Source organism: Drosophila arizonae, chromosome 4, assembly GCF_054131065.1.
Source record: "Drosophila arizonae isolate 15081-1271.41 chromosome 4, UAZ_ARI_1.0, whole genome shotgun sequence".
NCBI lineage: Eukaryota > Metazoa > Arthropoda > Insecta > Diptera > Drosophilidae > Drosophila > Drosophila arizonae.
In genome coordinates, this window is record NC_142924.1 from 5,777,978 (window position 1) to 5,803,700 (window position 25,723).

General features: G+C 45.7%; 8 protein-coding genes across 10 annotated transcripts; 4 read left to right on the plus strand and 4 right to left on the minus strand.

The window, feature by feature from the left end:
• Positions 1-141: 141 nt before the first annotated feature.
• LOC108612242 (uncharacterized) lies at positions 142-2,900 on the plus strand. Its single transcript, XM_018005118.2, has 3 exons — positions 142-838; positions 898-1,439; positions 1,501-2,900. The coding sequence occupies exons 1-3, from the start codon at positions 652-654 to the stop codon at positions 2,734-2,736; spliced, it is 1,965 nt and encodes a 654-aa protein (XP_017860607.1). The 5' UTR covers positions 142-651; the 3' UTR covers positions 2,737-2,900.
• On the minus strand, positions 2,741-6,760 carry mkg-p (monkey king protein). Of its 3 annotated transcripts, none has more exons than XM_018008861.2 (3): positions 6,642-6,760; positions 5,437-5,832; positions 2,741-5,373 (listed from the first exon to the last, which is right to left on the minus strand). In XM_018008861.2, exons 2-3 carry the CDS (start codon positions 5,828-5,830, stop codon positions 3,617-3,619), a joined length of 2,151 nt encoding a protein of 716 aa, XP_017864350.1. In that variant the 5' UTR covers positions 5,831-5,832; positions 6,642-6,760; the 3' UTR covers positions 2,741-3,616. The 3 variants fall into 3 exon arrangements, with proteins under 3 accessions (XP_017864350.1, XP_017864349.1, XP_017864348.1); XM_018008860.2 differs by having other exon boundaries at positions 6,517-6,657; XM_018008859.2 differs by lacking the exon at positions 6,642-6,760 and adding an exon at positions 5,897-5,982.
• Tpt (tRNA 2'-phosphotransferase) lies at positions 5,863-6,617 on the minus strand. The gene has a single exon (XM_018008864.2). The coding sequence runs from the start codon at positions 6,615-6,617 to the stop codon at positions 5,985-5,987; it is 633 nt and encodes a 210-aa protein (XP_017864353.1). The 3' UTR covers positions 5,863-5,984.
• A 36-nt stretch (positions 6,761-6,796) lies between the features above and the next one.
• LOC108612811 (NADPH-dependent diflavin oxidoreductase 1) lies at positions 6,797-8,985 on the plus strand. Its single transcript, XM_089467841.1, has one exon. The coding sequence runs from the start codon at positions 7,078-7,080 to the stop codon at positions 8,812-8,814; it is 1,737 nt and encodes a 578-aa protein (XP_089323967.1). The 5' UTR covers positions 6,797-7,077; the 3' UTR covers positions 8,815-8,985.
• Positions 8,865-13,270, minus strand: Oseg1 (intraflagellar transport protein Oseg1). Its single transcript, XM_018005813.2, has 11 exons — positions 13,069-13,270; positions 12,769-12,999; positions 11,260-12,714; positions 10,717-11,199; positions 10,376-10,650; positions 10,170-10,317; positions 9,906-10,106; positions 9,720-9,840; positions 9,504-9,660; positions 9,166-9,443; positions 8,865-9,099 (listed from the first exon to the last, which is right to left on the minus strand). Exons 1-11 carry the CDS (start codon positions 13,131-13,133, stop codon positions 9,004-9,006), a joined length of 3,510 nt encoding a protein of 1,169 aa, XP_017861302.1. The 5' UTR covers positions 13,134-13,270; the 3' UTR covers positions 8,865-9,003.
• Positions 13,271-13,307: 37 nt separating this feature from the next.
• Exo70 (exocyst complex component 7) lies at positions 13,308-17,191 on the plus strand. Its single transcript, XM_018005822.2, has 7 exons — positions 13,308-13,588; positions 13,643-14,157; positions 15,455-15,519; positions 15,585-16,315; positions 16,376-16,698; positions 16,764-16,897; positions 16,973-17,191. The coding sequence occupies exons 1-7, from the start codon at positions 13,375-13,377 to the stop codon at positions 17,073-17,075; spliced, it is 2,085 nt and encodes a 694-aa protein (XP_017861311.1). The 5' UTR covers positions 13,308-13,374; the 3' UTR covers positions 17,076-17,191.
• On the plus strand, positions 14,451-15,397 carry mtrm (matrimony). The gene has a single exon (XM_018005847.2). It carries the CDS (start codon positions 14,596-14,598, stop codon positions 15,169-15,171), a length of 576 nt encoding a protein of 191 aa, XP_017861336.1. The 5' UTR covers positions 14,451-14,595; the 3' UTR covers positions 15,172-15,397.
• On the minus strand, positions 17,113-24,557 carry LOC108612810 (agrin). Its single transcript, XM_018005824.2, has 4 exons — positions 23,090-24,557; positions 18,307-19,339; positions 17,862-18,059; positions 17,113-17,797 (listed from the first exon to the last, which is right to left on the minus strand). The coding sequence occupies exons 1-4, from the start codon at positions 23,184-23,186 to the stop codon at positions 17,254-17,256; spliced, it is 1,872 nt and encodes a 623-aa protein (XP_017861313.1). The 5' UTR covers positions 23,187-24,557; the 3' UTR covers positions 17,113-17,253.
• Between the last annotated feature and the right edge of the window lie 1,166 nt (positions 24,558-25,723).

Consider the following 25,723-nt stretch of genomic DNA (forward strand, 5'->3'; position numbering starts at 1 on the left):
AGTTATATTGAATACATATTTGTTACATTCATAGAATTGTCTAATTAGTGAGAACAAAGAAAATAGATTTTTCTTAAAATAACAACCAAACAATTTCTTTTATTCCTAATGACAAAAAAACAGGGAGAGAACTAGAGGAGTATCTTGAGTAAGAGCTACCACAGATCCTAACTGTGCTTAGCCTGTAATTATTTATTTACTAATTATCTTTTCTTCTAGATAGACTTTCGTAATCAAAATTGTTTAGCCTGATCAAGACGGACTCTATTTCCAGTATTCGAAATCTGTTACGTTATGTCTAAATAGATGAACGGCGAAAAGGGAAAGAGGAATCGAAATTGGAACATATGGATAGAAGAGCGAACGGACGGATTTATGGGCCGATGGATGGACGGATCGAACGGACAGACGGATGAGAGAACAGACAGGAACGGACCGATATCTAGTTTTAAGTTCATTGCAATAAAGTATATCCATAGCGTACACTTTATCGAAATTACAGTACTTCACAGAATTGTTTCAATCGTAGTAGAGAAGACGACAAAATCGAAACTTTAATAAAAATTATCAAATTTTAGGGCACACAATATTTGATTATATCATAAATAAATTGGCATTGTGCAGAGGTCACAGTTAGAGTACGCGGACAATATGGAGAAAATGAAAGGATTTATATGTAGAAAAGCGCCGTCGCTCTTATGGTGTTTTCGCAAAATTGTGCTGCGCCGGAATCAGCTGCTCTGCCTGTTGTTGATCTTTGCATTCTGTTACTTTTTGATGAGGCCCGTAGAAGTGCTCGACCCAGAGGATTATCCGTTTAACGACCTAGACTTGGAAGGTAATGGAGTAGCTCTATCAGATATCTGTGTACCACATTACTGAAATATCCGCCAAAAGACTTTCTCGTTGATACCAACCACTGCAAAATTCTGGATCTCGAACCGGACGATCCTGAGGTGATGTGCCACTTCGAGCGGGTCACCTACAAGCCTTGCAAGTCCTATCCACCATTCACTACCACCCACTACAATGCAACTACTCAGCGCTATGTCCTAAACATCAATGCCTCCGATCCGACCAACTCGATGAGCTGCTGCTACATGGGCGTAGAACGTGTTAACGAAATGAATGTGAGCTATACACCTTGTGTGAAATTCAAGAGTGGAACACAGCTGCCCAATACGACAGAGAGCGTTATAGTCAAATGCAGGACGGAGGGGGCTCAAGTCTATATCAATGGACATCCGACCATACCGGAGAGATCCGCCGTGCGACGGAGACTCAAGCACTGGGCGCAGAAGGATCGAGGCAAACGGGTGCCCAGCGTGTTGATGATTGGCATCGATAGCATCTCGAGGGTGAACCTCATACGAGCCATGCCCAAGACAGCGCAGTACCTCTACGAGAACGACTGGTTCGAGCTGGCGGGCTACAACAAGGTAAGCTCATCAATTGACCTAGAATTCCAGATCGAATCACACTGAAAGTCCCATACCTCAGGTCGATGATAATACGTTCCCCAACCTTATGGCACTCTTGGTGGGTTACAATCTATCGACTGTCATGAAGCACTGTAATCCCTATGAGATAAACGGCCTGGACCAATGTGACTTCATCTGGAAGCTGTTCCAGAAACATGGCTATGTGACTGCTTACGGCGAAGATGCGGTTGGGATCAATACTTTCAACTACATGAAGAGGGGCTTCCAGCAGTCCCCCGTGGACTACTACATGCGACCGTATTTGTTTGCGGCGGAGAAGCTGCTGGAAGGCTCCAATGTGATGGGCATGCCCCATTGCGTGGGCTACGCGACGGAGGCGGAGCATGTCTACAACTATGCCCAGGAGTTTGCCAGGCGATACCACAACGACAGCTTCTTCGGCTTCTTCTGGACGAACACGCACAGCCACAGCGACATCTCGCAGACCAGCTCCATGGACGAGTACCTGAGAGGATATATGCAACGGCTGGTGGCCCAGGGCACAATGGAGAATAGTATCGTCGTGTTCTTCAGTGATCACGGACTGCGATTTGGACCAACGCGTTCCACCTGGTCGGGTCACATGGAGGAGCGATTGCCCTTCCTGTTCATTTGGTTGCCGGAATTCCTGAGAAATGGAAACCCAGAGTTTGAGGAATCAATGCGTCTCAATTACAATCGGCTGACCACGCCCTACGACTTGCACATGACACTGAAGCACATTCTTTCGCTGACGGGTCGAGCTGGCAGCCTGGAGGATCTGGGAGGGGCCAAGGACTGCCCACAGTGCCAGAGCCTATTGCTGCCTGTTCCGCTGAGTCGCAGCTGCGAGGATGTGGCCATTGAAGACCACTGGTGCACCTGCTGGCCGTACGAGAGAGTCTACAAGAACTCCAAGGTTGTGCAACAGATGGCCGAGCATGTGGTGCAGTACCTTAATGATTATGTGAAAAGCTTCCGTCAGGGCAGCCTGGCTCATCTCTGCCAGCCACTGACGCTGCTGAGCATGAGCGAAGCTTACAAGGCGTACCTAAAGGATATGTATCCCAGCCATATAGAGATCTACCGTCTCATCTTCTACACCAACCCGAACAAGGCGCTCTACGAGGCGACAGTGCGCTTCAACGATCTGCTGCCAGACAACGAGAGTTTGACCGTGACGGGATCGGTGAGCCGTCTCAACGAGTATAACGGCGAGGCGGACTGCCTGGAAGACTTTACCATCAAAAAGTATTGCTATTGCAAGAACACATAAAATATTAGAGGCAAGGGAAGTCTCAGCTATAATTATATTAATAGATGAATGTTTCAAGCTACCCTTACATTACCTTTTTTGCTCATTTTTCTACTACTTTGTATATGTTTGTATATAAATATAATATAAGCAGTTAATCATAAGTTTACATCTGTAATACTTAAGTCTAGTTCTAAATAATTACTTAATTACGGCAAACTGCCGTGCCAATTACACATACTTATAAAGAGTTATATTAAATACATATTTCTTATATTCATATAATTAACTTAGTGAAAAAGTTAACCAAATGTTTCTTAAAAGTAAAACCAAACACTTTCCTTTTATTCCTAATGGCAAAATAACAGAGAAATTAATATATGTATATACAAGAAATTTGTAAAGATCTCAAAAAATTTCTTTATGTCGAGAATTGCAATTTCTAATTTATTGTGAGCGTTGTCAGATAGAAAAATTCGTCAGTTAACTAAAATTTAAACTGTATATGTACGATATATATGTATATATATATGTATATGTATATGTATATAGGCATATATATATTAATATATATTTATATAGATATATATATATATGTATATATAGGACATCAGGTCTATAGAAATTTGTATCCCTCCCATGTACATTTTACAGATGTTCCTCTAAAGCTATATAATATTGATATTATACTCCTAATTTGCCTATTAGCCGCAATTGCAATTCTCTTCAATTTTAGCTCACAGCTACCCAAATATTTGCTATAATATCCTCCATCATAAAATATCTCCTTGTCCTCGTCTCTTTTGTATCTTGTTTTTGTTCTATTTGGTTTGGTATTTTCCATTTTTGGCGATCCTATATTCGATTTTTCTTTTTTCTTTTGACTTGGCCTATTTGGCGCTCAGCGCTGATACTGCATGCTAATGACTTTCTCCTTAAAATTGTAGTTGCACAACATGTTCTTCAGGGATTTAAAGAACTTGGTCAATGGGCTGTGTCGTTGCAGGCCCAGAGCATCGCTTGACATCGGCTGCAGTTCCAGCCGCAGCTCCTTGTAGTCGGCGCCAATGATCACCGAGAAACGTCCGTTCAGATTGACTACGAAATTCGCATTCGCCGGACGCGTTTTGATGAACTCGATGGTCTGCTGCAGCTGCTGGGCAAAGAAGGACTGTTTGGTGGAGCGTTGAAAGTTTCGCGCACTCCAAGTATCCACCGAGGTATTGATCAGCCAGGTATATTGTGGCGGCAGTGTTTGAGGGGCAGCGATCGATTGGGTCTCCTCTTTCGGCTCGATCTGCTTCAACGTTAAGCCATATATATTGACTAGAATATCCTTGATCGCATCCACATAGCACTCGGCCCAATAGAAAAATATTGTTTGCTCTGTATTCGTCTTTTTGCTGAGCAAATCCGCCCGCAAGCTCTTCAGGTCGTTATTCGTGGGCTTCAGTATGTGGACATGCATCGACATGACCGGTCCATTATCCACGGAACTTGTCGAGGACAGTCTTTCTTTGGACTTATCATTTGATTTAGCTGGCGATTCCGCTGGCGGCTCTGCTGGCGGTTCCGTTGGCATGTCAGCAGTTGTAGGAACTTTCGTTGGCTTTGCTTCTCTTGCAGGCTTTGGTGCTGGAGTTGATGACTTCGGTGCTGCGTCGACCACAATCTGGGTTGTTTTCGCCATCTTGGGTTTATCTGCGTCCTGCTGCTGCTCCCTAGTCGACACTTGTCTTCGCACCTTGGCAGGATGGCCCTGCTCTATCCTTTGGCTCTGCAATAGCTGCTCGGCCAGGCCAAATATTAAATAGTCATAAAGTTTTGCCGGCGCTGCGACAAGCTTCTTATCGCAACACGCTTGATGGGCCAAGACCAAACATTCGCGCAGGTAACAGAGATTCGTAATGGAAATGGACTGGCCCACATTGTGCTGCATCTCGAAGGGATCCTGCACACAAACGCAGCGTTGACTCTGAAACGGCTCCGGCTGCTCGCCCGTCGCCTTTGCCATCGCCTGCAGCTGCTGCTCATATTCGGGAAAAGTGCCAGGCACCGAGAAAGCTGTGTTGATATCCAGCGCATAGCCCAAGTAGGGCGACAACAGCTTCCTCTCAAAGTCCATTTTATGGTATAGCGCAAAGAAATCGGATATGAGATCCAAAGAGGTCACGTCGGCCGGTATGGGACGCACCTGCTGGAAGCTGTAGGCATAGTTGACGCCCATGACCTCGACGACGGGGCATCGGGCCTGCAGCTGCTTAATCGATGGCAATAGCCTCTGCTGCTGCAGGCCAAAGATGATCAGGGTGATCAGACAGTAGCTGGTCATGCTGCCGCTGCCGATGATCTTCAGCTTCTTGGCCCACAATTTGAGAAATAGGAAAAGTTCACGCATTCGCACATCCCTGCCCAGCAGTTCGGCGACAAAGCGCGAATTGTACGTGCTGTTCGGACTGGACATATTGATGTCCAGACTCAGCCCGCTGTAGACGTGCTTGCAGCGTATGATGGGCACACGGGCATGCCGGATGGCGAACACATCCTGAAAGCATTCGCTGCGACGCAAGAAATTGTAGATCTTGTTGAACAATTGGCGATGTGATATGGCATTCGAGCTAACGTCCGTCTGTTCCAAAAACAAGTCAATGTCACTATCTAAAGAGCAAGAACACATAAGCATAATCTGGAAGATGCCAGTTGAGATTGGACAGTACGAACCTTTTAAAGCCAGCCCCGTTACAAGGGAGCCAAAGGGATAAACTTTCACTCTACCCTGCAACTGTTTTTGTAGGGTGCCGCGCACTTGGGAGAAGCAAGCCGACAGTTCGCTGCAATTGCCTGCATAGAATGTCAATATGGCACGCAAATGCTGTCCGGCCGGCGCCTGGGCCAGAGTCGCCTTCAGCACGCGACGTTCGCATTGGATTTGTTCGCTGGCAAATAGCTTTGTGATTGCGTCCAGGCATTTCCGCAGCTTCTTCTGCGGCTTTATTGTGTGCTTGAGCAGCTCATGTGCCAGGCAATCCTGTAGGGTATTGAAGGTAGCTTCACACACCTTGCAGCGCACCGAATCGTCCTGGGAGGGCTTTGTGCGGGTCTCCAAGTCGCTCATTTCTGTAAAAACCAAATTTTAAAAGCAACTGATTAAAACACAAACTTAGTACATTATTTTATTTACGGGGCACATTTGAAATAAAGCTCAAAGCACAGCTCAAAGCATGCGACATCTACATATAAAGTTAAACAGACAGAAACCAGATCGGGAATTAGAAAGACAAGGGCTTTCCCGTTCGTCTATCAACAACGCGCTGAAAATAACTGGGAGAAATGCAACCAGCAATGCCAGCACATAGTATCACATTGTTACTGGAACGATACAGTTCCAGCTGATCCGCTAGCACCTTGGCCACATCCAGGTAGATGAGCACTTGGCAATCGCTGCGAAAACCGCTTACCACGGCTTTGCCTTCTCCGCCCAGTACGGCGAAGTGTATGTGATTGCGTGTCAGGCGCTTCAAGCCCTCCGTCTTGATGTGCTCCCAGTTTTTGTAGTAGGTGCCATGGACCACGGGATCGGGCAGTTGAGAGATGCTATTGATGCGCTCCATGCATGCCTCTGCCTGCACAGTTCTAAGCGAATGGCCCTGATTGGCGCGTATCTCCTCTGCACCCGTTACGGGATTTGAACGCAACTGATAACGCTGCTTTGCATCCGCTGCAACGATTTCCCGCAATTTTTCTTTGCTGTACTGGACGCCGTACCGCGGATGCCGTAAAATATCTGCAACGCAGACGTACCCATCTGGCTGCATTGTGAATCCCTCCTTTTCAGCGCCATGACGCAGCAGCCAAGATAACTGTTTGCTCAATTGTACATTCGTCTGTTTTTGTGTCATCATTGCCAATTGAATTAAGTTACTCACTTGTTTAAATTTTCAATTTTGTACGAGAACGTGAATTCATATTGTGAAATCGGTTTGCAATTAATTACCAAGCAATTATCGATAATCTTATCGATAATCAGTTGTCCTAAGCAACAGAAAATTGTACTATCGCATAGACTGTGCCGTCACAGCTAAACAGCAAAATGTTATTTAAACATTATTTATATGTCTATATATAAATACATTTTTTATAATAATAATGTTATTATTTATATATTTATTTATTATATTATTATATTAAAATTTTTATTATTGCCTAACATATGTTTGCCTTCTTCTTCTTGTAAATACTTTCCACCTATCGGTCATTACCTTATACATTCTATGAACCATGCATTTAGAACAACTATCGTGCCGGCCTTATCAACAGTTGGAAATACATAGCTTTTAAAAATTCTTGTTATTTTATTTAATTATGCGGCTTTTGGTACTTTATGGCAGTCAAACTGGCACCGCCCAAGATGTGGCCGAGCAGATATGGCGTGAGTCCCGACAATGGGGATTTCAGGGACCGGTACTCAGTCTGGAGGATTACGATATTCAACAGTTGGTCGAGGAGCGACTCGTTGTCTTTGTGGTCGCCACCACCGGCGATGGCATGGAGCCCGACAATATGAAACAAGCCTGGCGCTTCCTACTCAAACGCAGCCTGCCTAGCCATTCACTGAGTGGCTTACAGTTTGCCTGCCTGGGACTGGGAGATTCAAGTTATTCCAAATTCAATTATGCTGCGAAGAAGCTGCACAAGCGTCTGCTGAATCTGGGCGCCAAATCCATCTGTCCCTTGGGCTTATGTGATGATCAACATGACTATGGCCATTTGGGCACATCGCTGGCCTGGACAGCGGAGCTATGGAACACACTAAGTAACACGTTAGCTGTGCATAAGCAAAAAGAACCGATGATAGTGAAGAGGTGGAACGTGCGTGTGATTGAGCAGTCGCCTCCACTGGATGAGGACCGCCTACAGTGGACACAGCGGCAGGAGGCACACGTGTTTAAGCTAGCTGAAAATACACGCACCACAGCTGCAGATCATTTCCAGGACGTGCGTCTGCTGCGACTGGAAAGAAGCACAGAGGCCATAAGCTGGCAGCCTGGCGATGTGCTCGAGGTGCAGCCACAAAACAGCTGTGAACTTGTCAAAGATTTCTTTGATCTACTGAAGGAGCATCAGCTTCAATTCGATGCCAGCACCGTGGTAGAAGTGAGCAGTGCTCACGAGGATTTGCCTCTGTCTTTGGCTTACTCCAAGCCGCTTTCGTTGCAGCAGGCAGCGAAGTATATTTGGGATCTGAGTGCCAGGCCGCGTCAAAGACTGCTTGAGGTGCTCGCCCAGAACTGCGAGGACGAAATGGAGCGCGAGAAGCTCTTGGAGTTCTGCAGTGCCGAAGGTCTAGAAGATTTGATATCGTATGTAAACAGACCACGTCGCATGCTGCTGGAGCTGTTGCAGGACTTCCGGCATGCCATGGCCAAACTAACGCTCTCCCAGCTATTCGAGATGATGCCTCTGATACAAACGCGCAGTTTTTCCATTGCATCCGATCAATCTGCCAAGACACTGGACTTGCTCGTGGCTGTCGTTAACTATAAGACCATAATGCACACTCCCCGCTTGGGTCTGTGCTCGAATTGGCTGAAGGACTTGGAGGTGGGCGTAGAGTTGCGTGCTGCCATCAAACCGGGCACAATGACCTGGCCGAAGGAGGTACAGACGCCCCTAATCATGATTGGACCGGGCACAGGAATTGCGCCCTTTCGCAGCATTATCCAAAATCGTTTGCATTTGCAGCAGTTGGGCCAGAATGTGGGTCCCCTCGTTGTCTTCTTTGGCTGTCGGAACCGGTCGAAGGATTACCACTTCGTGGAAGACTTCACGGCATGGCAGGACAATAACTGCGTGGAGGTACATGTGGCGTTCTCGCGTGACCAGGAGAATAAAGTCTACGTGCAGCATCTGATCAGGCAGCACGGCGCACATCTAGCTAAACTGATTAGGGAACAGAATGCCTATATCTATGTGGCGGGCAGCTCCAACAATATGCCAAAGGCGGTCAGAGAGGCATTCATCGAGGCACTGGACAACGATGCGAGCTACATCGACCAACTGATAAAGCAAAGACGCTACCAAGAGGAAACGTGGGCCTAAGCCTAGGAATTGAATGGGAGTGGTTCCCATTCCTCGACACAATAGACAAATTTGCAGTTTCTTAGTTTCTATTTGTTGGACGGACATGTTAAAACAACATCACGTTTTAAATTAAACATAGGCTAACCATCTAAATGTTTTAAATTAAAGTGTTCCTAAAGAACGAACGAGCATTGTACTTTATGTTACTCAAAAGTCTTTCAGCAGCAAATCCGACGAGGTGCGACAGAACGGACAATGCCCCTTTTGCAGGACCTGCAGCTCGAAGTCCTCCGCGTAGAACAACTGAAAATATAAATTGAAAATATGAAACTAACTCAGCTATGGAGAGATTCTGCATCTCAGTCTTACCAGCAGACACTCCGAGCAGTAGGTGACCTGAAGATCGGGCAATATATTACGATAGTATATGTTGCGTATGTGCTTATCCTGTCGCTTGAGTATTAGCACATGATTGGGATCTATAGCGCGCAATGCATTGCGATCTAAGCTCAGGGGCAGCGCGCTGGCCACATCTTCATTAAAGGGATCCGCATCCTCGGCATTCTTGGCAGGTGCCAAAAGCAAGCGCTCCGCCTCGGCATCGCTGATGTCCACCTCCGGATAGAATTGTACTAAAGGCAAGATTTCTGTAAAGCAGCAAAGTTAATATACATATGATTGGATTCGATTAGTTTAGATTTAATTACCAAACGAAACAAATGAAAATATATAATCCTGTCGACAGGTGGGACAAGTATTGTTATTTAAGTGCTGGCTGTAATTGGAGCACTTATAGCACAGCGGCAGCAGCTCCTCGGGATCATTGAAGCCGCTCTTGCAGGCCTTGCTATTCAGAAAATTGAGCTGCCGATAAATATCAGAATTAATTAAATGCTTCGTCATATATTGGTTAGAGAACTTACATCGATTTGCTCCTGAACGCCCGCAGGTGGCTTGAGCGACTGCAAACGCTTGTTGACCAGCAGACACAGCTTGTTGGCCTGCAGCAATTTGGCCTGCTTGGCCAGCGTGAACAGAACGGAGCTGTAAGTGCATAACAATTAGTTTTCTACAGATATATATAAAAATATACATAGATAGACACATACAACATGCTGACGCCCTTTGGCGCGCCCTTGTGTTCCACCTCATTGCATATGAAGCGGCTCACGTTGAAGAGGCTGACAGGCGAGTGGGTGGTAAAGGGTTCCTTCATATAGCTGAAGATGACGCTGTACGCATAGTAGACCTTAGCGATACGCAAATGGTTTTTGTACTCGTTCAGATGATGATCAATGGCATTTTGCTCACTGCAAGAAACGGAAAAGTATTACAGGGTATATAAAAACAGCTAGCAATCGTATAAAGCTTACGGTTTTTCGTGATAGATATCCAGATACTGTTTAGCCAGCAGCCAGTAGAAGTAGCTGGCATCCAGGTAACGCTTCTCGACAATGGCCGTGTTGCTCAGCTGCTTCAGCAGACGATTCGCGTCCTTGGTGCGTCCAGCCTTTAAATAGGCTGTGGAACAAAAGAAACAATGTTTATAAACAAGATTATATATTATGCTCAGACTCACCCTGGTGCGCTTCTATAAACTGATCCGTTTCAGCCAGCCACTGCGCATGCTGATAGTGCACAGTGGGCAGCAGGTCGGGCAAAGCCTCAGCCAAACGAAACGCTTCTGCCCAATCCTGCACCTCGACATGCAGCTGCACCACCTGAGCCTCGTCACCCAGCTTCTTGAACATCTCAGCAGCAAGTGGCAAGGCTTTGAGCTTCTTCAGATTCTGAGCAACCGATAGCACAGCATCGCGTTCACTCAGACTCAAGCGTCGGCCAATGTCGTACAGACTGCAAGCAGAGATATATATATATAGTAATTGCTCTACGATCGATCTCATTCTCTCATTCACTTACACATCTGCCCAGCCCTGCTCGGCCACAATGTCTATTGCCTTTTGATGCTCGCCGGCGGAGAGCAGCAGCTCAGCCGCTGCTCGGGGTTCCTTCACGGAGTACGCCCACTCGGCACGCTTGCGCACGAGCTCACGCTTCTCGGCTTCGCTGCCGTCCTTCAGATACTCCTGTGCCAGATCGAACATGCGCAGATCCGTGTACATTTCGAGCGCACGAGAGGTTTGATTGCATTTGAGGAACAAACGAGCGGCCTCTTTGAACTTGCCTGCAAAGGCACAGCTCTCGCCGAGCAGCACCTCCTTGGGCACCGTGGCGCGCTGCTGTTGCTCACGCAGCTCGCCGATGAGCTGCAGCCAAGGCAGATTGCGCACCTTGACATAAGCATCGCGTGCAATATTGATGTGCAGCGCCTCGAGAGCAGATTGAGCTAGGCCTTCCCAGTCGCTGTTGGTGACGCCAAGGCAGGCCACCTGGTAGGCCTCGCTGGTGGGAAGAGAAGGTATGGATTAGACTGGATTCTTCTTAAGCATATGCAATACCTACTCAAACAAGCCCGCCTCGATGAACTGCCACATGGTGGCTCCCAGAGCCAGCGGCGTATTGTGCATTATGTTGCCGCGCAGACAAAATGCAGTTGCACCACACAGGCCCACCACCACGCCGTGCATATTCTGCGGTGCCCGCGGTGGCAAATTGCCCACTCGCACGCTCAGCCCGCCCGTGGTGTGCGTGTAGCAGAGCATTGTGTCCAGGTGCGTATTCCAAGTGACGCTATTCACGCCCACATCCTGATAGAGTATCGTATCGTTGAGCAAATCTCGCACCACCAGACGTCCGGCATCATCGACAACCGCTATCTTGCTGCGATTCGCATTGATGTCCAGGCAACGCACCGCCGACACCGCCGTCGTAATCAGCAAAGGCAACGAATTGTTCAGGAATATGCGAAAGACTTGGCCGTTCTTCAGGCCCACCATGAGACCCTCACGACCCGGCGGACCGCCTGTTACTTTGATATAACGTATAAACGAGTCCATGATCCACTCTCTTTGCAGTGCGCCCTCAAAGTCCAGGCACTGCAGACGCTTCTCCTGGCACAGCACAATATTCAGGCCACAGACCACGAGCAGGCTGCAGTCAAACTTCTGCTGAATCTTCTCCTTCACTTTGTAGTGCATCGGCTGGTTCTCCGTGGAGCTCAGTTCGTAGAGCACCACACGCTCCGGCAGCTGCACGGCCAGGCGATTTCGATAGATGGCGATTTTCTGGACGAGATCACGGCACTTGATGCGCACCTTCTGGCCCGACATCAGATGCTGAATGATCACGTCGCACATGTTCTCGCGGAAGGCGTAGCGCTCCCGATACAGAGCATGTACCGTGCTTGAGGCTATGTTGAAGCAGGCAAGCGTGCCATCCTGACAGCCTATGGTATAGGACTGTCCACTGGGATGCAGTGCCACCGACCAGATCCACGAGTCGAAGCCATCCCCGAGGGTACCCAGGCGAACGCCATCGCGTGTAAAAAAGTGCAGACTGCCAGTGCAGCCGCCAACTACACAGAACTCGCCATTGGGAAAGTATTGCATGCAGAGCGGATCGAATCCTAGAGCGCGCTCCTTGCCAATTACCTGACCGCTCAGGGTGTGAAAGGACAACGTCTGTCCCCAGTCGGCAACGGCAATGGTGTCCACGCTGCCAGCACCATTGACTGGACAGCACTGTACGCTAAAGACGCAGCTACTCGAGCCACCTGGCCGATCGATACGACTCTTCTCCTCGCCTAGTTTACTACGTATGGAAACGCTGCCATTTGCCAGACCCAAGATCAAGTACTGTCCATCGTTTGTCCAGGCACAGCCATTGACGCGTGAGCCTATTTTATACTTTTGCACAGCCTTCTGATCCGCCGACCAAAAAGCAAAGTCCGAGGTGGAGCAGGAGGCCAGGTGGTGCGAGACGGGATTGAAGCACATGCACTGAATGGAGTCGCCGTGCCTGTTAAGATCTGAGCACTTAATTACAAGGCCAATTAATGGTCTATAAACTTACGAGTATTTCAGCAGTCCCTCCAGCTGCGGCGACCACACAATGACCATCTTATCTGCTGCACCGCTCGCAAAACGTTTGCCATCGCGAGAATAAACCACCGAATTGACAATATCCTTGTGCGCCTTCAATGTGTTCAGCAACGAGCCGTCATTTGGATTGTAGATGAGCAAACGCTCACCTGCTGCCACAACCAATTGGCTGCCATCGGGCGCATAGCAAACCGAATGGACGCTGGAAAAGTGCAAAAATGTAAAAGGTGAACAGGTGTACAATGTAACGGAGCAGTTAGTCGGATCTTACCTGGTATTCTCGTCTTTGGCATTCGGAAATTCGATGCGCTCTAACCATTTCAGGACACCACGCATTTTCTTTAATTTATAGCAGCTGCATAGTTTTCAATTTCTTACATTTTATTTTTGTTTTGTTTGTTCCAAAACAATTGCTGCCATGGCAACCGAGCAGACAGATAATCGATAACAGCGTAGTCGATAGTCGCGAAAGAGAGCTCTTGATGACATCGCGAATTCAACTATCGATGACAAACAGCTGTTTTTTAGTACATACTGTGGGCGGTGTTGTTGTCATTTTACAGTCTATATCAAAACAATGAATAATTTGGATAGTTCGCTGCAAGCGCACAATAAATTGGAAAAAGAAACAACCAATTTGGTGCTGTTGAAAGATCGCGTGGACAAGTATCATGATCTCTCCACGCAAATGTCTAGCATACTTACCATCTTCGAAAAGCGTTTGGGCAACTTGGAGCAAACCATTTTGCCCGTCTACCAGGAGACGGAGCAGTTGCAAAAGAGACAACAAAGTATGTAAGTGAGATTGGTATATTGATAAATTAATTAAATGTGTCTGCTTTTAGATTTGGAGGCCACTCTGAACTGCCTCGAGAACGTGCTCTCTCACTACGATGTTTCCCAGGAGGTTTGCCAACTCATCCATCAGGGTCCCATTGAGGGCAGCATTGGCACATTTTTGGACGCCCTAGCCAAGCTGCGTGCCGCCATGGACTACTTTCTGCACAATAATTCGCAAAGCGTAGAGCTCGAGAATGTCACCAGTTTATTTAACAACGGCTGCGAGGGCCTCAATCAACACTACAGTATGCTGCTCAAGAAGCACAGCGCTCCACTGAAGCCGGTCGAGCTATTGGACCTGATTTATATAGAGGATGATTCGTCGAGCGACGAGTTCACATCGTTTCGTCAGCTCTCACAGAGCACACGAGAAGAGCTCTTCACCATTTCACATTGGCTGGAGCAGAATATGCGTGAATACACACACATTTATGCAACGGAGCGTGGAGAGGTTGTGCTGCGCTCTCTCCAGCTGCTAAAGGATCATCAGAAGAGCAGCAGCTGGGGCACTGAAGCATTGGTGAGTAATGTTGAGAGCATGTGGGCAATCTAACCTCAGCATACATACATTTTATATTGAGTGAGAAATGTTGACTTCCAATACTCTCAATGTGAAGCATCTAACGGCAGTTTTCCCCATTCTACTTAAGTGATTTGTGAGTGTTAATAATTTGTGTTTAAGTGTGAGTGACTTGTTCTGTGTCGATTTTCTGTGTAGCCTCTCAAAACTTACACATGAGAGAACTTTGCGAAAGCTCTCAACAGCTTCTCTTTAAATTGCATATGCAACTCTGTGCGCATAACGGCAGTTTTCCCAAATAACTTCCGTTGATGGCGACCACCGAAACCATAATTCATTTTTCGCTATCCAACAAAGTCTCGTGTCGTATTTGGAATTATTTTTGTTTTTAATTTTGTACGTGTTTTTTGTTTATCGTGTAAATTCAATACAATTAAAATGGCAGACTTTTGCACACCAAAAGAAATTTGCCAATTGCCGATGAATCGTATGCCCGATATTCACACTCTTTCCGTGGACAGCATACATGTGCGCTGCTCCACTCCGATTGTGGGCAAGTTGCGTTCGCCAAACTTGTCGCCCATCCGAAAGGATAAGCGATTGAAAAGTCCTGCCTCGCCGATGATCTTTGCGAAGCAAATGCACAAGGCCCAACAGCATTCGGAAAAATCGGCAGCAAATCCTGTCAAGAACTCTGGCCTGGACGATGACAGCAACAGCAGCTTGAATAACTTTCTGGATGATTCGAGTGCCAACAGTATGGAGACCTCCCTGACCCTGGAGTCGCGTCGTCGTTCCATTCAAGCGGCCAATCATTCCTATGTGCTGAATCATGCCACGAATGTGAAGGAAGTGCTGCTCCTTGTCGGCTTGGAAACGTATCTGGATAAGTTCGAGGATTCCCACATAGATTTACTCGAACTGGTGTCCATGAAGCGATCAGATCTGAAGAGCATCGGCGTACGCAAAGATGAGGACTGCAATCGCATACTGGAAGCCCTCAAGGAGCTGTAATTGAGCAGCTTTTAAGGCTATCGCTGGCTGATATGCAAATTTCATTTCATGTATTTCTTATTCTAATCAATTTTTGATGTGCAAAATATTTTTATACTAAAAGCTGTTTTAAGTCGGAATTAATTCGCTTGCCTTAAACCTCAATGGTTCTACCATTATATTATCATAAAATAAATTAAATCTCTTGCAAAAAATACAATGTATTTTCATATATATCCATACGAAATTCTTATAGAGTTTTATTTACTTGTATACTTAGTCTCAAGAACCTATTCTCTTGCAGCGACCACGTCACAGCGGACGTCAGAATGAGCCGAAGAAGAATACCTCAGCCAGACTGCAGCAAATGTGCGTACCTATTCCAGATACCCTGTAAAAATTCCCTACTCAATCTGTACTTAATATCCCTACAGTTTCGAGAAAAAAGCCAACAAATTGTATTTGCGCGCTACACAAACAATTGAGCAGTCCACTGGCTTCTCGATTAAGAAAGCCTCCTCGCACACGGATCACCTGACTTCAGAGGATCTGCTCGACGGCGATCAGGAGCTGGACAAGTATTTGGTCATGTTGTTGGGCTTGCAGCGTCTGCTCAATTGGGAGCGCGCCATCATGCGGGATATAATACCACAATCGAAACATAATGAAGTATTTGCCAGACTGGCCTATAATGCCATCGATCTGGTGGTCAAGGATGCGGATGCTATCACACAGCGCATCCTACGCTGTATTTCACGCAAGGAGTGGACCTCGGCGCTGGGCATCTTTTCGGCTCTGAAGCGGGTGATCCTGCTGCAGCCAGACATTGAGCGGACCTACGATGCCGCACAGCGGGAACAGTTGACCAAGGTGCTCAACAAGCTGCAGCAGACGGGCGCCAAGGCTCTGGAGCACTTCCTGGACGTGGTCAAGGGCGAATCAAGCACCAACATTGTGGGCCAGAGCAATGTGCCCAAAGATGCGACCGTGCATGAATTGACCTCCAATACAATTTGGTTTCTTGAGCATTTGTATGAACACTTCGATGTAATTGGCTCCATATTGGCGCAGGATGTGCTATACTCCACGCAGCTGGACACCATATTGATGAAGAAGGCGCTGCCTGGCGAAGAGCGCAACAAGGCGCTGTTGGCCATCTATATAAGTGGGCTATCTATATCCATGAGACCATAACTACCCCTACTTATATATCTTACCTTTACAGAGAAAGCTTTGGCGGAGCTCAATCTGTCCATCATGAACAAGTGTGAGCAGTACAATGATCAGGCCACCAAACATCTCTTCCGTCTGAACAATATACACTACATCCTGAAATCGCTGCAGCGCTCCAATCTGATTGATTTGGTGACGCTGGCGGAGCCGGAGTGTGAGCATAGCTATTTGGAAATGATACGTGAGCTAAAGACGAGCTACCAGAAGACGTGGTCCAAAATGCTCTCGGGCATTTACTCGCTGGAGGAGCTGCCCAAGCCAGTAGGGGGGAAGGTGAAGGATAAGGATCGTAGTGTGCTCAAGGAGAGATTTTCGGTATAGAGTTATAATAGGAGAATTGTATATTGCAATCGGTTGTCTCATTTATAAAATTTTTGTAGAATTTCAACAAGGACTTTGAGGAGGCTTGCAAAATCCAGCGTGGTATCTCCATACCCGATGTCATCTTGCGCGAAGGCATCAAGCGCGACAATGTGGAGCACATACTGCCAAACTACAACCGATTCTTTGAGATGTGAGCCAGAACTAAGATTATAACTATCCATTATCCATGAGCTATTCATAAATTTCGCACCCAACTCTCTTCTAGGTACGCTGGCGTGCAGTTCAGCAAGAATCCGGATAAATATGTCAAGTATCGACCGCACGAGATAAATGCAATGCTTAGCAAGCTCTTCGATGACTCTGCCTAAGGCCAAGCCCAAACCCATAGTCCATAAGATCATTCCCTCAGCTTGTACGTTCGTTCGGCTTTTTAATTCCAACATAATAAATATTGATTTTTGTAAAAATTATCATACATACAATACGCAATAGAGAGTGTAGCCTAAAAAATATTAAATGCCATGTAAAATTGGAAGCAATTCCTTTCTAGTAAAGGAAATTGGTGGATGGCGCCTCGGGGCGTCCACAGGCGCCGTAATGCTGCACCGCCACGGTGCTATTGGTGCGACAATTCTCGATGTCCAGGAAGCAGTCGTTCAAGTACGTCTTGTTGTCGCTGCCGCAGACCGGCTCGAATTCGCGCGGACAGATGCGAGCGCAGCCCTTGAACTGGAAGGCGGCCAGGCAGCGCTTCAGTGGCACCACAAACACGTGCTTGCCGCAGTTCTCCTTGCGCATGTGGCACTCGGACTTGTAGAACTTGTTGTCGGAGCCGCAAACAAAATTCGGTGGCTGCGCGTCGCAGTCGGATTCACAGTCGGCGGTCAGGGCGCAGTTCTTCAACGAGACGGGCACCACGCGCAGGTTGCAGGTGCGACGCTTGAATTCGCACATCGAGCCAAAGGTGTTGCCATCGGAGCCACAAACCGGCTGCTGCTCCAGATCGGCGCGCGTGCACGCATCCCCGCAGTCCTTGGCAGGCGAATTCAGATCCGTGCAGGGGCCAATGTGGGCCAAATTAACGCCGCGTCTGAGTTGATAAGAGTTGAATATGCTTAAAAAACGACTTGCAGTTGGCATCGATCACTACTCACAGACAGGTGGCGTGGGCCAGCTCACACTCGTTGTTGTACGTCTTGGCATCGGTGCCACACAACTTGTCGTTGCGCTTCGAGCTGAAGATGGAGCCAAACAGATTGTTAAAGTCCTTGCATGGCGGCAGCTGCTTGCAGCGGGTCAGACGATTCTTGCACTTGTCCATGCTCATCTTCTGGATGGACTTGCGCTGCGGTCTGTGGGAAGAGATTAAATAGTAATCAACTACTTTTGAGCTAGATGAAAGCTCTTATTTCTATACTTGAAGAGACATTGCTTAAGGCTTTACTATGCAGCTAAAGCTCATTGGAGCTTAGCCTAAATTTGATAATAAGCAAACGAAGCTTTTACAAGCTTGAGTACGAGCTTGGCTTAAGTGTGCTTTTAAAGCTTTATATCTAACTTCAATTTTTGAGCTTTTCAGTCTGTCTTCATTTCACTCACCCGCAGTTGAGCATCTTCAGCTCACAGAGCGAGGAATAGATGTTGCCATCGCTGCCGCAGACATATTGCGAGGTGGCATCCGCGTCCGATTTGGGGCACTCGGTGGGGCATGTCTCCGCTGACTGGCTGCCATGTCGCTCCTGCGGCATGCAGAAGGATAGCGGCACCTCGAACACGTGCTTGCCACAGTTGGTGGAGCGCATCTTGCAGGGACTCGCATAGAGCCGGCCATCCGAGCCGCAAGTGGGTCGGGCCACACGCCAACAGGACTCGCGGCACATGCGCGTCGATTGGCAGTGCTTGCGACTGGTCTTGACGACGCCCTGGCCACAGGTGTGCAGCTTCATCTCGCAGGTGGAGTTGTAGACATTGCCATCGGAGGCACAGATGGGTCCATCTTTCGGCGCACTGTTGCAGTCCACGGGACAGGATTCGCGCTGGGCACTCGTGTTGCTGCAGGGACCCACATGCGAGAGTTTGACGGCCGCCAGGCCCACGCGGCACGACTGGACGCGCAGCATGCAGCGATTTAGATAGGTGCGTCCGTCGGTGCCGCAAACGGGATCCTTCTCCGTGCTGCAGCGATGCTTGCAGTCGGAGCCCTTCGAGCGCTCGCAGCCGTCGCGCACATCCTTGATCAGGGAGACGCCGTTGCGGGAGCAGGTCTTCTTGCGCAGCTCGCACAGATTGGCGTAGATCAGGCCGTCGCTGCCGCACACGGGCTCCGCGCCCACCGTCAAGCTGGGCGGGCACGAGCGGGGACAGCTGTTGGTATTCGCGCTGGATGCGCTGGCTCGGTGCTGCCGCCCCATGGACAGCTGCTGCTGCTGCTCCAACTCCTCCTGCAGCAGATTCTCCAGTGCTGCAGCAGCTGCGCCAGGCGCCTGCATCAGCGTAGCCGACAGCTCGGGCTGTGCATCCTGCCGATAGTTGATCAACAGCGAGTCCGGCGAAGCATCCGCGTTGCGATAGCGTATCACAGGCGCTTGTGCCGGCAATTTGATGATCTTAATGGGTGAATCTGTTACGGCGCCTGCAGCGAGACAGAGAGAGGCAGAGAGTGAGTGAATCAGAGAGAGTTCAAGTTATTCTGAGTTGAGTTTGTTTCGCTCGGCATGCGGAAGAGCTGCCACGGGGCATACAATTCACGGATTAGCTTCGAGTGGCAAAAGTGTTTTACGCAGTTGCCCCTCTTCCAGTTGATGCTGTTGCCCCATCGTGTTGCGCACGTGTCGTGTCACGCACGTACAGGTTAAGCAGCAACAGATGAACGAGCTGGACACTCTTAGGTGCGATATATAAAGATGTATATGAAAGGCTTAAAATAGTTATAAAGCGTAATATAAGCTTAGGATATTTTATTATATTTATTTATTATTTTTATTTGATTTATTCAATTGTTTTGCTATAACTATATGTTACTATTGATATATTTTTTTTTAGATCTTTTTTTATGTTATTTATTTTTTTTATTTATTTTATTTTTATTTTATTTATTTTTTAAATTTTATTTTAAATTATTACTTTAAAAAAATTTTTTTTAATTTATGTATTTTTTATTATTATTATTTTTTTTTTTAAGATGTTATTGTTATTTTGTATTTTCAATGAAAATTCTTAAGCTGCTCACACAATTCACTTTGATTAACTTCTCCCCTCACGACGCGTCGTGTCACGCGCCCAGCCGCAACTAGCTGACGCAGCCCCGCCCCACCGCTAGCGATTATTATCAGTTGACTAATTCCCGTATAGCGAATGTGGCTTGCCAGTTAGTTGAGCTCCGCCGAGGCAGCTTTTGCGTCCGCAGAGATCCACGCTAACGGCACACAGCCCACACACGCGAAAGAAAAAAAAAAAACCTATTTAGTACATATCAAATGACCTCCATCTATAATTGCGCTTGCTAATCCCCAAACCAGAGATCTCGGAGACTATCTTAAAAAAATAAAAATAAAAAATAAAAATAAAAACTGAAAAATAAAGAAGAAAAAACTGCAAGTGAAATTTTCACAATTAATTGCCTCAGCGGCAACGGCCCAAAAATTTCTGTCCACATCGAAGTTGGAGTTGGAGCTGGAGTCGTTCTCTTGGATGCTGGCCTACGTTTGGGCATTGTTTGTAAAGAAAGCGGAGGAAATAGACAACAGACACAAGACACTAGAGAGCCAGCAGCATTAGCCAGAAGAGTAGAAAATCTATTAGCTGCTGCTGCGGCTGCTGCGATTGTTTGCTTGAGATAATTGAACCCACGTTCATTATTTCAATTTGTAGCAGCTGCGTTTAAAAAAAAAAAGCGAAAAGATAAACAATGAAAGAAAATATACAACGAATGCCATGAGTTAATCCAGACGCAGTCGCATTCTCAGCTTATTTAATGGCCACAAGTAGAGAAAATTAAGCGGCGTTAGAAATTAATACAGACATCAGAGTGCCATGGACTGGCGCGCATTCCACATCCGAGCTCTGCAGTCGCAGTCGCCGTCGCCGTCGTAGTCGACGTCGCAGTCACAGTCGCTCTCTGACATCGGCTCCTGCTATCGGATGCCATCAATTGCAACAACAACAACAACAAATCGCATAACGTATAATTTTCAAAAGTGGCAAACAACAACAAAAGCAACAACAGCAACAGCTACAGCTCGATGCTGGGCAGGCTCAAGCCGGGACAGCAAAAGCAGACATGATATACATATGTATGTATGTGTGGTGTGAGTGTGTGTGTGTGAGTGTGAGTATCGCTGCTGCCCCCACATATCATGATGCTAGCTGCACACTGGCGCAAGGCTGAACATAAATGCAAATGCAGAAATGCAAAATTAAGCACAAGCGAAATTAATCAAAATTTAAGTAGAGGTCTGAAAGCTTTTTCATAAATATACTATAAAACGTATATGAGAATTGCTTAGAAAGGAATGACCAAAGTATACTAAGAGACTAAAAGATTTTGATTTAATGTCCAATAAAGACTTATAGAAATGATAAAGTAAGTGACAATAGTTAATGAAATATTTCATTATACTGAATGAAACACGAAAAAATAAATATATTATTACCCATGTAAAACTATTTATGCAATATACTTAGCATAAAGACGTGCTATAAGAAACTGACACAACAAATTAAATACATGTCATGGAGTGGGAACGCCATTAAAAGAAGCTGAAAGCTTTACTTCAAGCCAATAGAAAAGCAGAAGATTTAAAATTGGTATAGACTACTGGTATAACATGAACTAATTGGAAAAAGGGAAAGTGTTCAGTAGAGTTGGGAAAGTGTTAGTTTAACTTATTAAGGCCTGCATAAAAGCGGAAACAAAAACGCAAAGAAACTGGGGATTTAGGCTAAGCTTGACGCTTAAATAAGTAAATAAATTGTTCAAATAAATTAGACAATGAGAAGTTTCATTGAAATATATTAAACTAATATTAAACAAAAAAAGCAATCCAATATCTTATATTTTTTTATTTCTTCAGGTCTTTGATCTCAGTAGTTTGTTTTGAAGGCATTAGAAATATTGTCTTGCACCACGCACATCATGATGAATCTAACATAATTAAAAGACTCCAAGATAATCAAGCTCTTCATATATTAATAACTCAACAAACAATTAAAGAAAAGATTGCAGATTACAGATTGTAGATAATTATCTATTTAATGCATTAAAGAATTATAAATAATTTTTTTTTAATAGACTGGAACAGAGCTTAATACGATTCTAGATCGAGATCACTATGGCAAGAGGCCGTCACAACTTAGTCATCATCATCTCAAATTGATGATAAATGGAAAACAATGTCGTGATCTTTGCAGAGCTGAAAGAATTTCTTGATTTCTGATTTCAATTAAATGACGAACGTGTCGAACCAGAGGCAAAACGCTTTCAGCAATTGCCACCGAACAGCGGGTCAAACTCTTTAATGATGACCTCATAAGGCAATCAAGCCAAATTGTTGGCTGCACTCCACACACAGACACAGAAAGTGAGTGAGTATTTCGAACCACGGTAAACCCCAACCGCTGCGGTTCGAGTCTCTGCTGTGTTTAATGAATTTATTTGAATGTTGGACAAATTGTGCACGACGGGCGAAATTTACGAGCCTTTACTTTTACGCTGTACGTTCTGTTCGAGTGGGCACTGTGCGAGGGGCCAGCCAGGGGCATCATGGGCACATGCCACAACGTGTGGAGTTGAGCGGCGGGTGGGGGGCGGGCAGAGGTGGAGCTCCAACTCTGCGATGTGTGTCAGTTTTACATTCACTTTGTACTCGTACCTTAGATATTAATTGCTGCTGCTGAAGACAACAGTCAAGACATTGTTGGCCTTTCTACTACGAGCCCAAAGCCCCCCGCAAGGCACCGCTTACAATTAGTTAGCTTAAGTGCACAGTAAACACACCCAAATGAAAACTTATAGAAAGGAGAAGTAATTTGAGATGTAATTTAATAAATAAAATAACCAAAAAACATATATATATATATATTTATAAATTAAAAAATTATTTGAAGGCAAGCCTAATGGAACTTAGTGTCTTAAAAATATATAGGCTTTTTACATATAATTAAATTTAAAATATAGGCACACCTTATTATTAGGTAGCCAGTGCATATGACACATAAAATTAGATTTAAACTGTATATATATTTATATTTTAATGCAATGCATTACATTCATTTTTTATTATTTTTTATTTTTTTTATTTTATGTTATTTTCATTGTAATTTATTAAACCCAAATGCTTTAGCACTTATCGAGCACTCACTGTATTACACTAACATGACTTACCATTAGTGAGCATTGCCGTTAACATGCATGCTAGCAGTGCGCCAAACAGCTGGCGCTGGAACTTTAGCCTAAAGCGAGTCTGGAACGGGCACATCATTTTCACTGTCGACTGCACTTTCCTGGCCTAGCCTAAACGAAGTGAAGGAAGACGTAGAGACCGAGGAAGACGAAGAGTGCGACGAAGGCAAAGTCGTGCGTGTGTATGTATGTGTGTATATGCGTGACTACGACGCTTTCGCTCGTTAACAATTGAAATAGAAGCAGTCGCTATTGTTGTTGTTGTTACTGCGAGTGCGACTGAGGCTGCGACGGCTGCTGCGACTGCGACTGCGACTACTTCTCAAGTTCAATACCAGCTATGCGACGGCGTGCAAAGATCACGGCGCACACGACTTGGAAGAAAGTTTTCAACAGTAGCTGTAGGCAGCGCCTGTGCAAGACAACTGCTGCAGGCTGCCAGCTGTGGCCGTACCTGAAGCTGAAGCTGAAGCTGTAGCTGTAGCTGAAGCTCAAGCTCAACGACGTCAACGACGAGGGCTAAAGCTCGAATTAACGGTTTTTAGCGGTTAACGTTTGGCTCATTTGGTGTGTTCTGTGCGCCGCCTGCGTTAATTCGGCTGCCTATTAAACATTAAAGCGAGACTTGCGGTAATTACGCAAAGAGCTCTATATAATCTGCTGGTAACTCGTCTCGCTATGACCTCTCGCACAATGTGGCATAATTTCTTTTTTATCGCCCTGCCTTTTAGTTGTTTGTTTGTTACTTTTTGTTGTTGTTGTTGTTGTTATTTTTTCCTTTTTGCACGTTGCTTTAATTCGATTTCAATTACGACTGTGTTTGCCTTTTGAAGTTTACCACAGTTACCGTTTGTTCAGTCAGCTCGTTCGTTCGTTCTTCTTCTTGTTCGTTTCGCTTCTTTTATACTTTGCTCTTTTATTTTTATTGTATGCACACAAAATATCTTTTGATAGTCTCTTTCGGGGCGGGCACTCGAGTTCTTTTCTTCAGTGTAGTTCGTTACTCTTTAACCGTAACCGTTTGAATTTGACTTTTTTGATGCGCGCTCGTTGAGTTTCGCATGCGAAGTGACTGATTCGCTGTGATGCGATGTTCCGTGCGCTGTCGACGTTGACGTTGACGCTGGACGTTACAGCGGCTGCATTATTTATTGTTGTTGGTGGATTGATGCTGGACTGCTGCGTTTTCAATGAATGAACACACACACACACTCATGCGCTACGTACGCTCGCAAACTCTCACACACGCACACGAACGCGAGCTTTGCCTTTTTACACATTCATAAAATTATAGGCTTCGCTTGTAGTTGTTGTCGATGCTGCTCCCTGTCTTTTGTTGCAGCTCCAGCTCCAATTCGACTGATGGGCGACAAACAAAAATCTTAGCTGTTGCGACTGCGCCGTCGTACCGAACGACACGAGAGAAAGGTTTGAATGACACTCACACTCGAATTTGCAATGCCATTTATATGAGTGAAAGGCAGTCGCAGCGCAGCCGCAGCGCAGTTGGCGTTAGTCGGGCGCCGCACAGTGGACTATTGAGAGAACCTATACGAAAATTATGCATTGGCCAGTAGAAGGTGAGATTTAAAATTTATTTTATGCACAAAATATTAAAAATATATTAAATTTATTAAAAAATTTACAAAACATATTATTATTATTACTAAATACAAAAAAATAGGAAATGAAAAATTATATTTAGTGAAAATAATTAAAAATAAAAAATAAAAAATGGAAAATAAATAAAAATAAAACCGAATAATTTTTGAATAAATGTTAAACACAAATAAATTTATTTTAGTATACACTAAGTCATATTTTTATTGATTTTAAATTAAAAACCAAATATATTTGTATAAATATCATCTTTTTTAAATTTTTACATCGAATGAAATTTTCTATACAGGAAGCTCCGACACAACAAAATATTGATAGCTTGCTGTTGCTATCTCAGCACACTGTGCAACGCCTTCGCAGTGCGGCGCTTTGTTCGCTGCGGCCTTGACTGCGCTTTAGCCATTGATTAAATGGAGTTGTCGGTATTTAAAATAACAACTTGGTCATGTTGTCTAGCAGAAACCTAATCGGTTTTGCGTACAAATTTAATTTGCCAAAAGTGGCAGCAAAATGCAACCAAATAGGCGAACGGCACATTTGAAATTATAACACACACATCGACTAGGCAACTGTGCAGGCGGTACAGACGGACGGACGGACAGACGGTTGCTTTGTCGCCGTAGAAAGTGCGCACTGAAGCTGGAGTTGGAGTTTGAGTCGGAGACGGAGTCGGCATCGATGTCGATGCACAAAAGCCGCAGACGTTGCTAGCTGGAAGCTGTGTTTATAGACTTGTCGACTTTTAAGCCATAAATTTTACGCCTGAGTGGCGTTGGCGAATAAGGGTCACACATACACCAGCACACACACACACAGACACACGCACACCCATATGAGCACCCATACGCACATATATGTATGTATGTACATAAATAGGTGAGCTTTGGCGGAGAGTCGCGTGCATAAAGAAAATTTGAGAGCTGCAGCGCAGCAGCTGGCAGAAAAAAGAGGTCAGTAAGTGAATGTTTACAGTTAGCTTTTGGGCAGCCAGACAGC

Bases quoted from the DNA above. Each gene is read 5' to 3' on its own strand.
- LOC108612242 (XM_018005118.2), top strand. From the start codon at position 652: ATGGAGAAAATGAAAGGATTTATATGTAGAAAAGCGCCGTCGCTCTTA. The intron at 839-897 runs GTAATGGAGTAG...ATCCGCCAAAAG, and splicing joins TAACGACCTAGACTTGGAAG to ACTTTCTCGTTGATACCAAC. The intron at 1,440-1,500 runs GTAAGCTCATCA...CCCATACCTCAG, and splicing joins AGCTGGCGGGCTACAACAAG to GTCGATGATAATACGTTCCC.
- mkg-p (XM_018008859.2), bottom strand. From the start codon at position 5,945: ATGTCGCATGCTTTGAGCTGTGCTTTGAGCTTTATTTCAAATGTGCCC. The intron at 5,833-5,896 runs GTAAATAAAATA...TGGTTTTTACAG, and splicing joins CTTTATTTCAAATGTGCCCC to AAATGAGCGACTTGGAGACC. The intron at 5,374-5,436 runs GTTCGTACTGTC...CTTGCTCTTTAG, and splicing joins AACGGGGCTGGCTTTAAAAG to ATAGTGACATTGACTTGTTT.
- Tpt (XM_018008864.2), bottom strand. From the start codon at position 6,617: ATGATGACACAAAAACAGACGAATGTACAATTGAGCAAACAGTTATCT.
- LOC108612811 (XM_089467841.1), top strand. From the start codon at position 7,078: ATGCGGCTTTTGGTACTTTATGGCAGTCAAACTGGCACCGCCCAAGAT.
- Oseg1 (XM_018005813.2), bottom strand. From the start codon at position 13,133: ATGCGTGGTGTCCTGAAATGGTTAGAGCGCATCGAATTTCCGAATGCC. The intron at 11,200-11,259 runs GTAGGTATTGCA...TCTTCCCACCAG, and splicing joins ATCGAGGCGGGCTTGTTTGA to CGAGGCCTACCAGGTGGCCT. The intron at 9,100-9,165 runs GTAAGACTGAGA...TTATATTTTCAG, and splicing joins ACTGCTCGGAGTGTCTGCTG to TTGTTCTACGCGGAGGACTT.
- Exo70 (XM_018005822.2), top strand. From the start codon at position 13,375: ATGAATAATTTGGATAGTTCGCTGCAAGCGCACAATAAATTGGAAAAA. The intron at 15,520-15,584 runs GTGCGTACCTAT...ATATCCCTACAG, and splicing joins TCAGCCAGACTGCAGCAAAT to TTTCGAGAAAAAAGCCAACA. The intron at 16,316-16,375 runs GTGGGCTATCTA...TTACCTTTACAG, and splicing joins GCTGTTGGCCATCTATATAA to AGAAAGCTTTGGCGGAGCTC.
- mtrm (XM_018005847.2), top strand. From the start codon at position 14,596: ATGGCAGACTTTTGCACACCAAAAGAAATTTGCCAATTGCCGATGAAT.
- LOC108612810 (XM_018005824.2), bottom strand. From the start codon at position 23,186: ATGATGTGCCCGTTCCAGACTCGCTTTAGGCTAAAGTTCCAGCGCCAG. The intron at 19,340-23,089 runs GTAAGTCATGTT...GTCTCGCTGCAG, and splicing joins AACGGCAATGCTCACTAATG to GCGCCGTAACAGATTCACCC. The intron at 17,798-17,861 runs GTGAGTAGTGAT...TTATCAACTCAG, and splicing joins CTGGCCCACGCCACCTGTCT to ACGCGGCGTTAATTTGGCCC.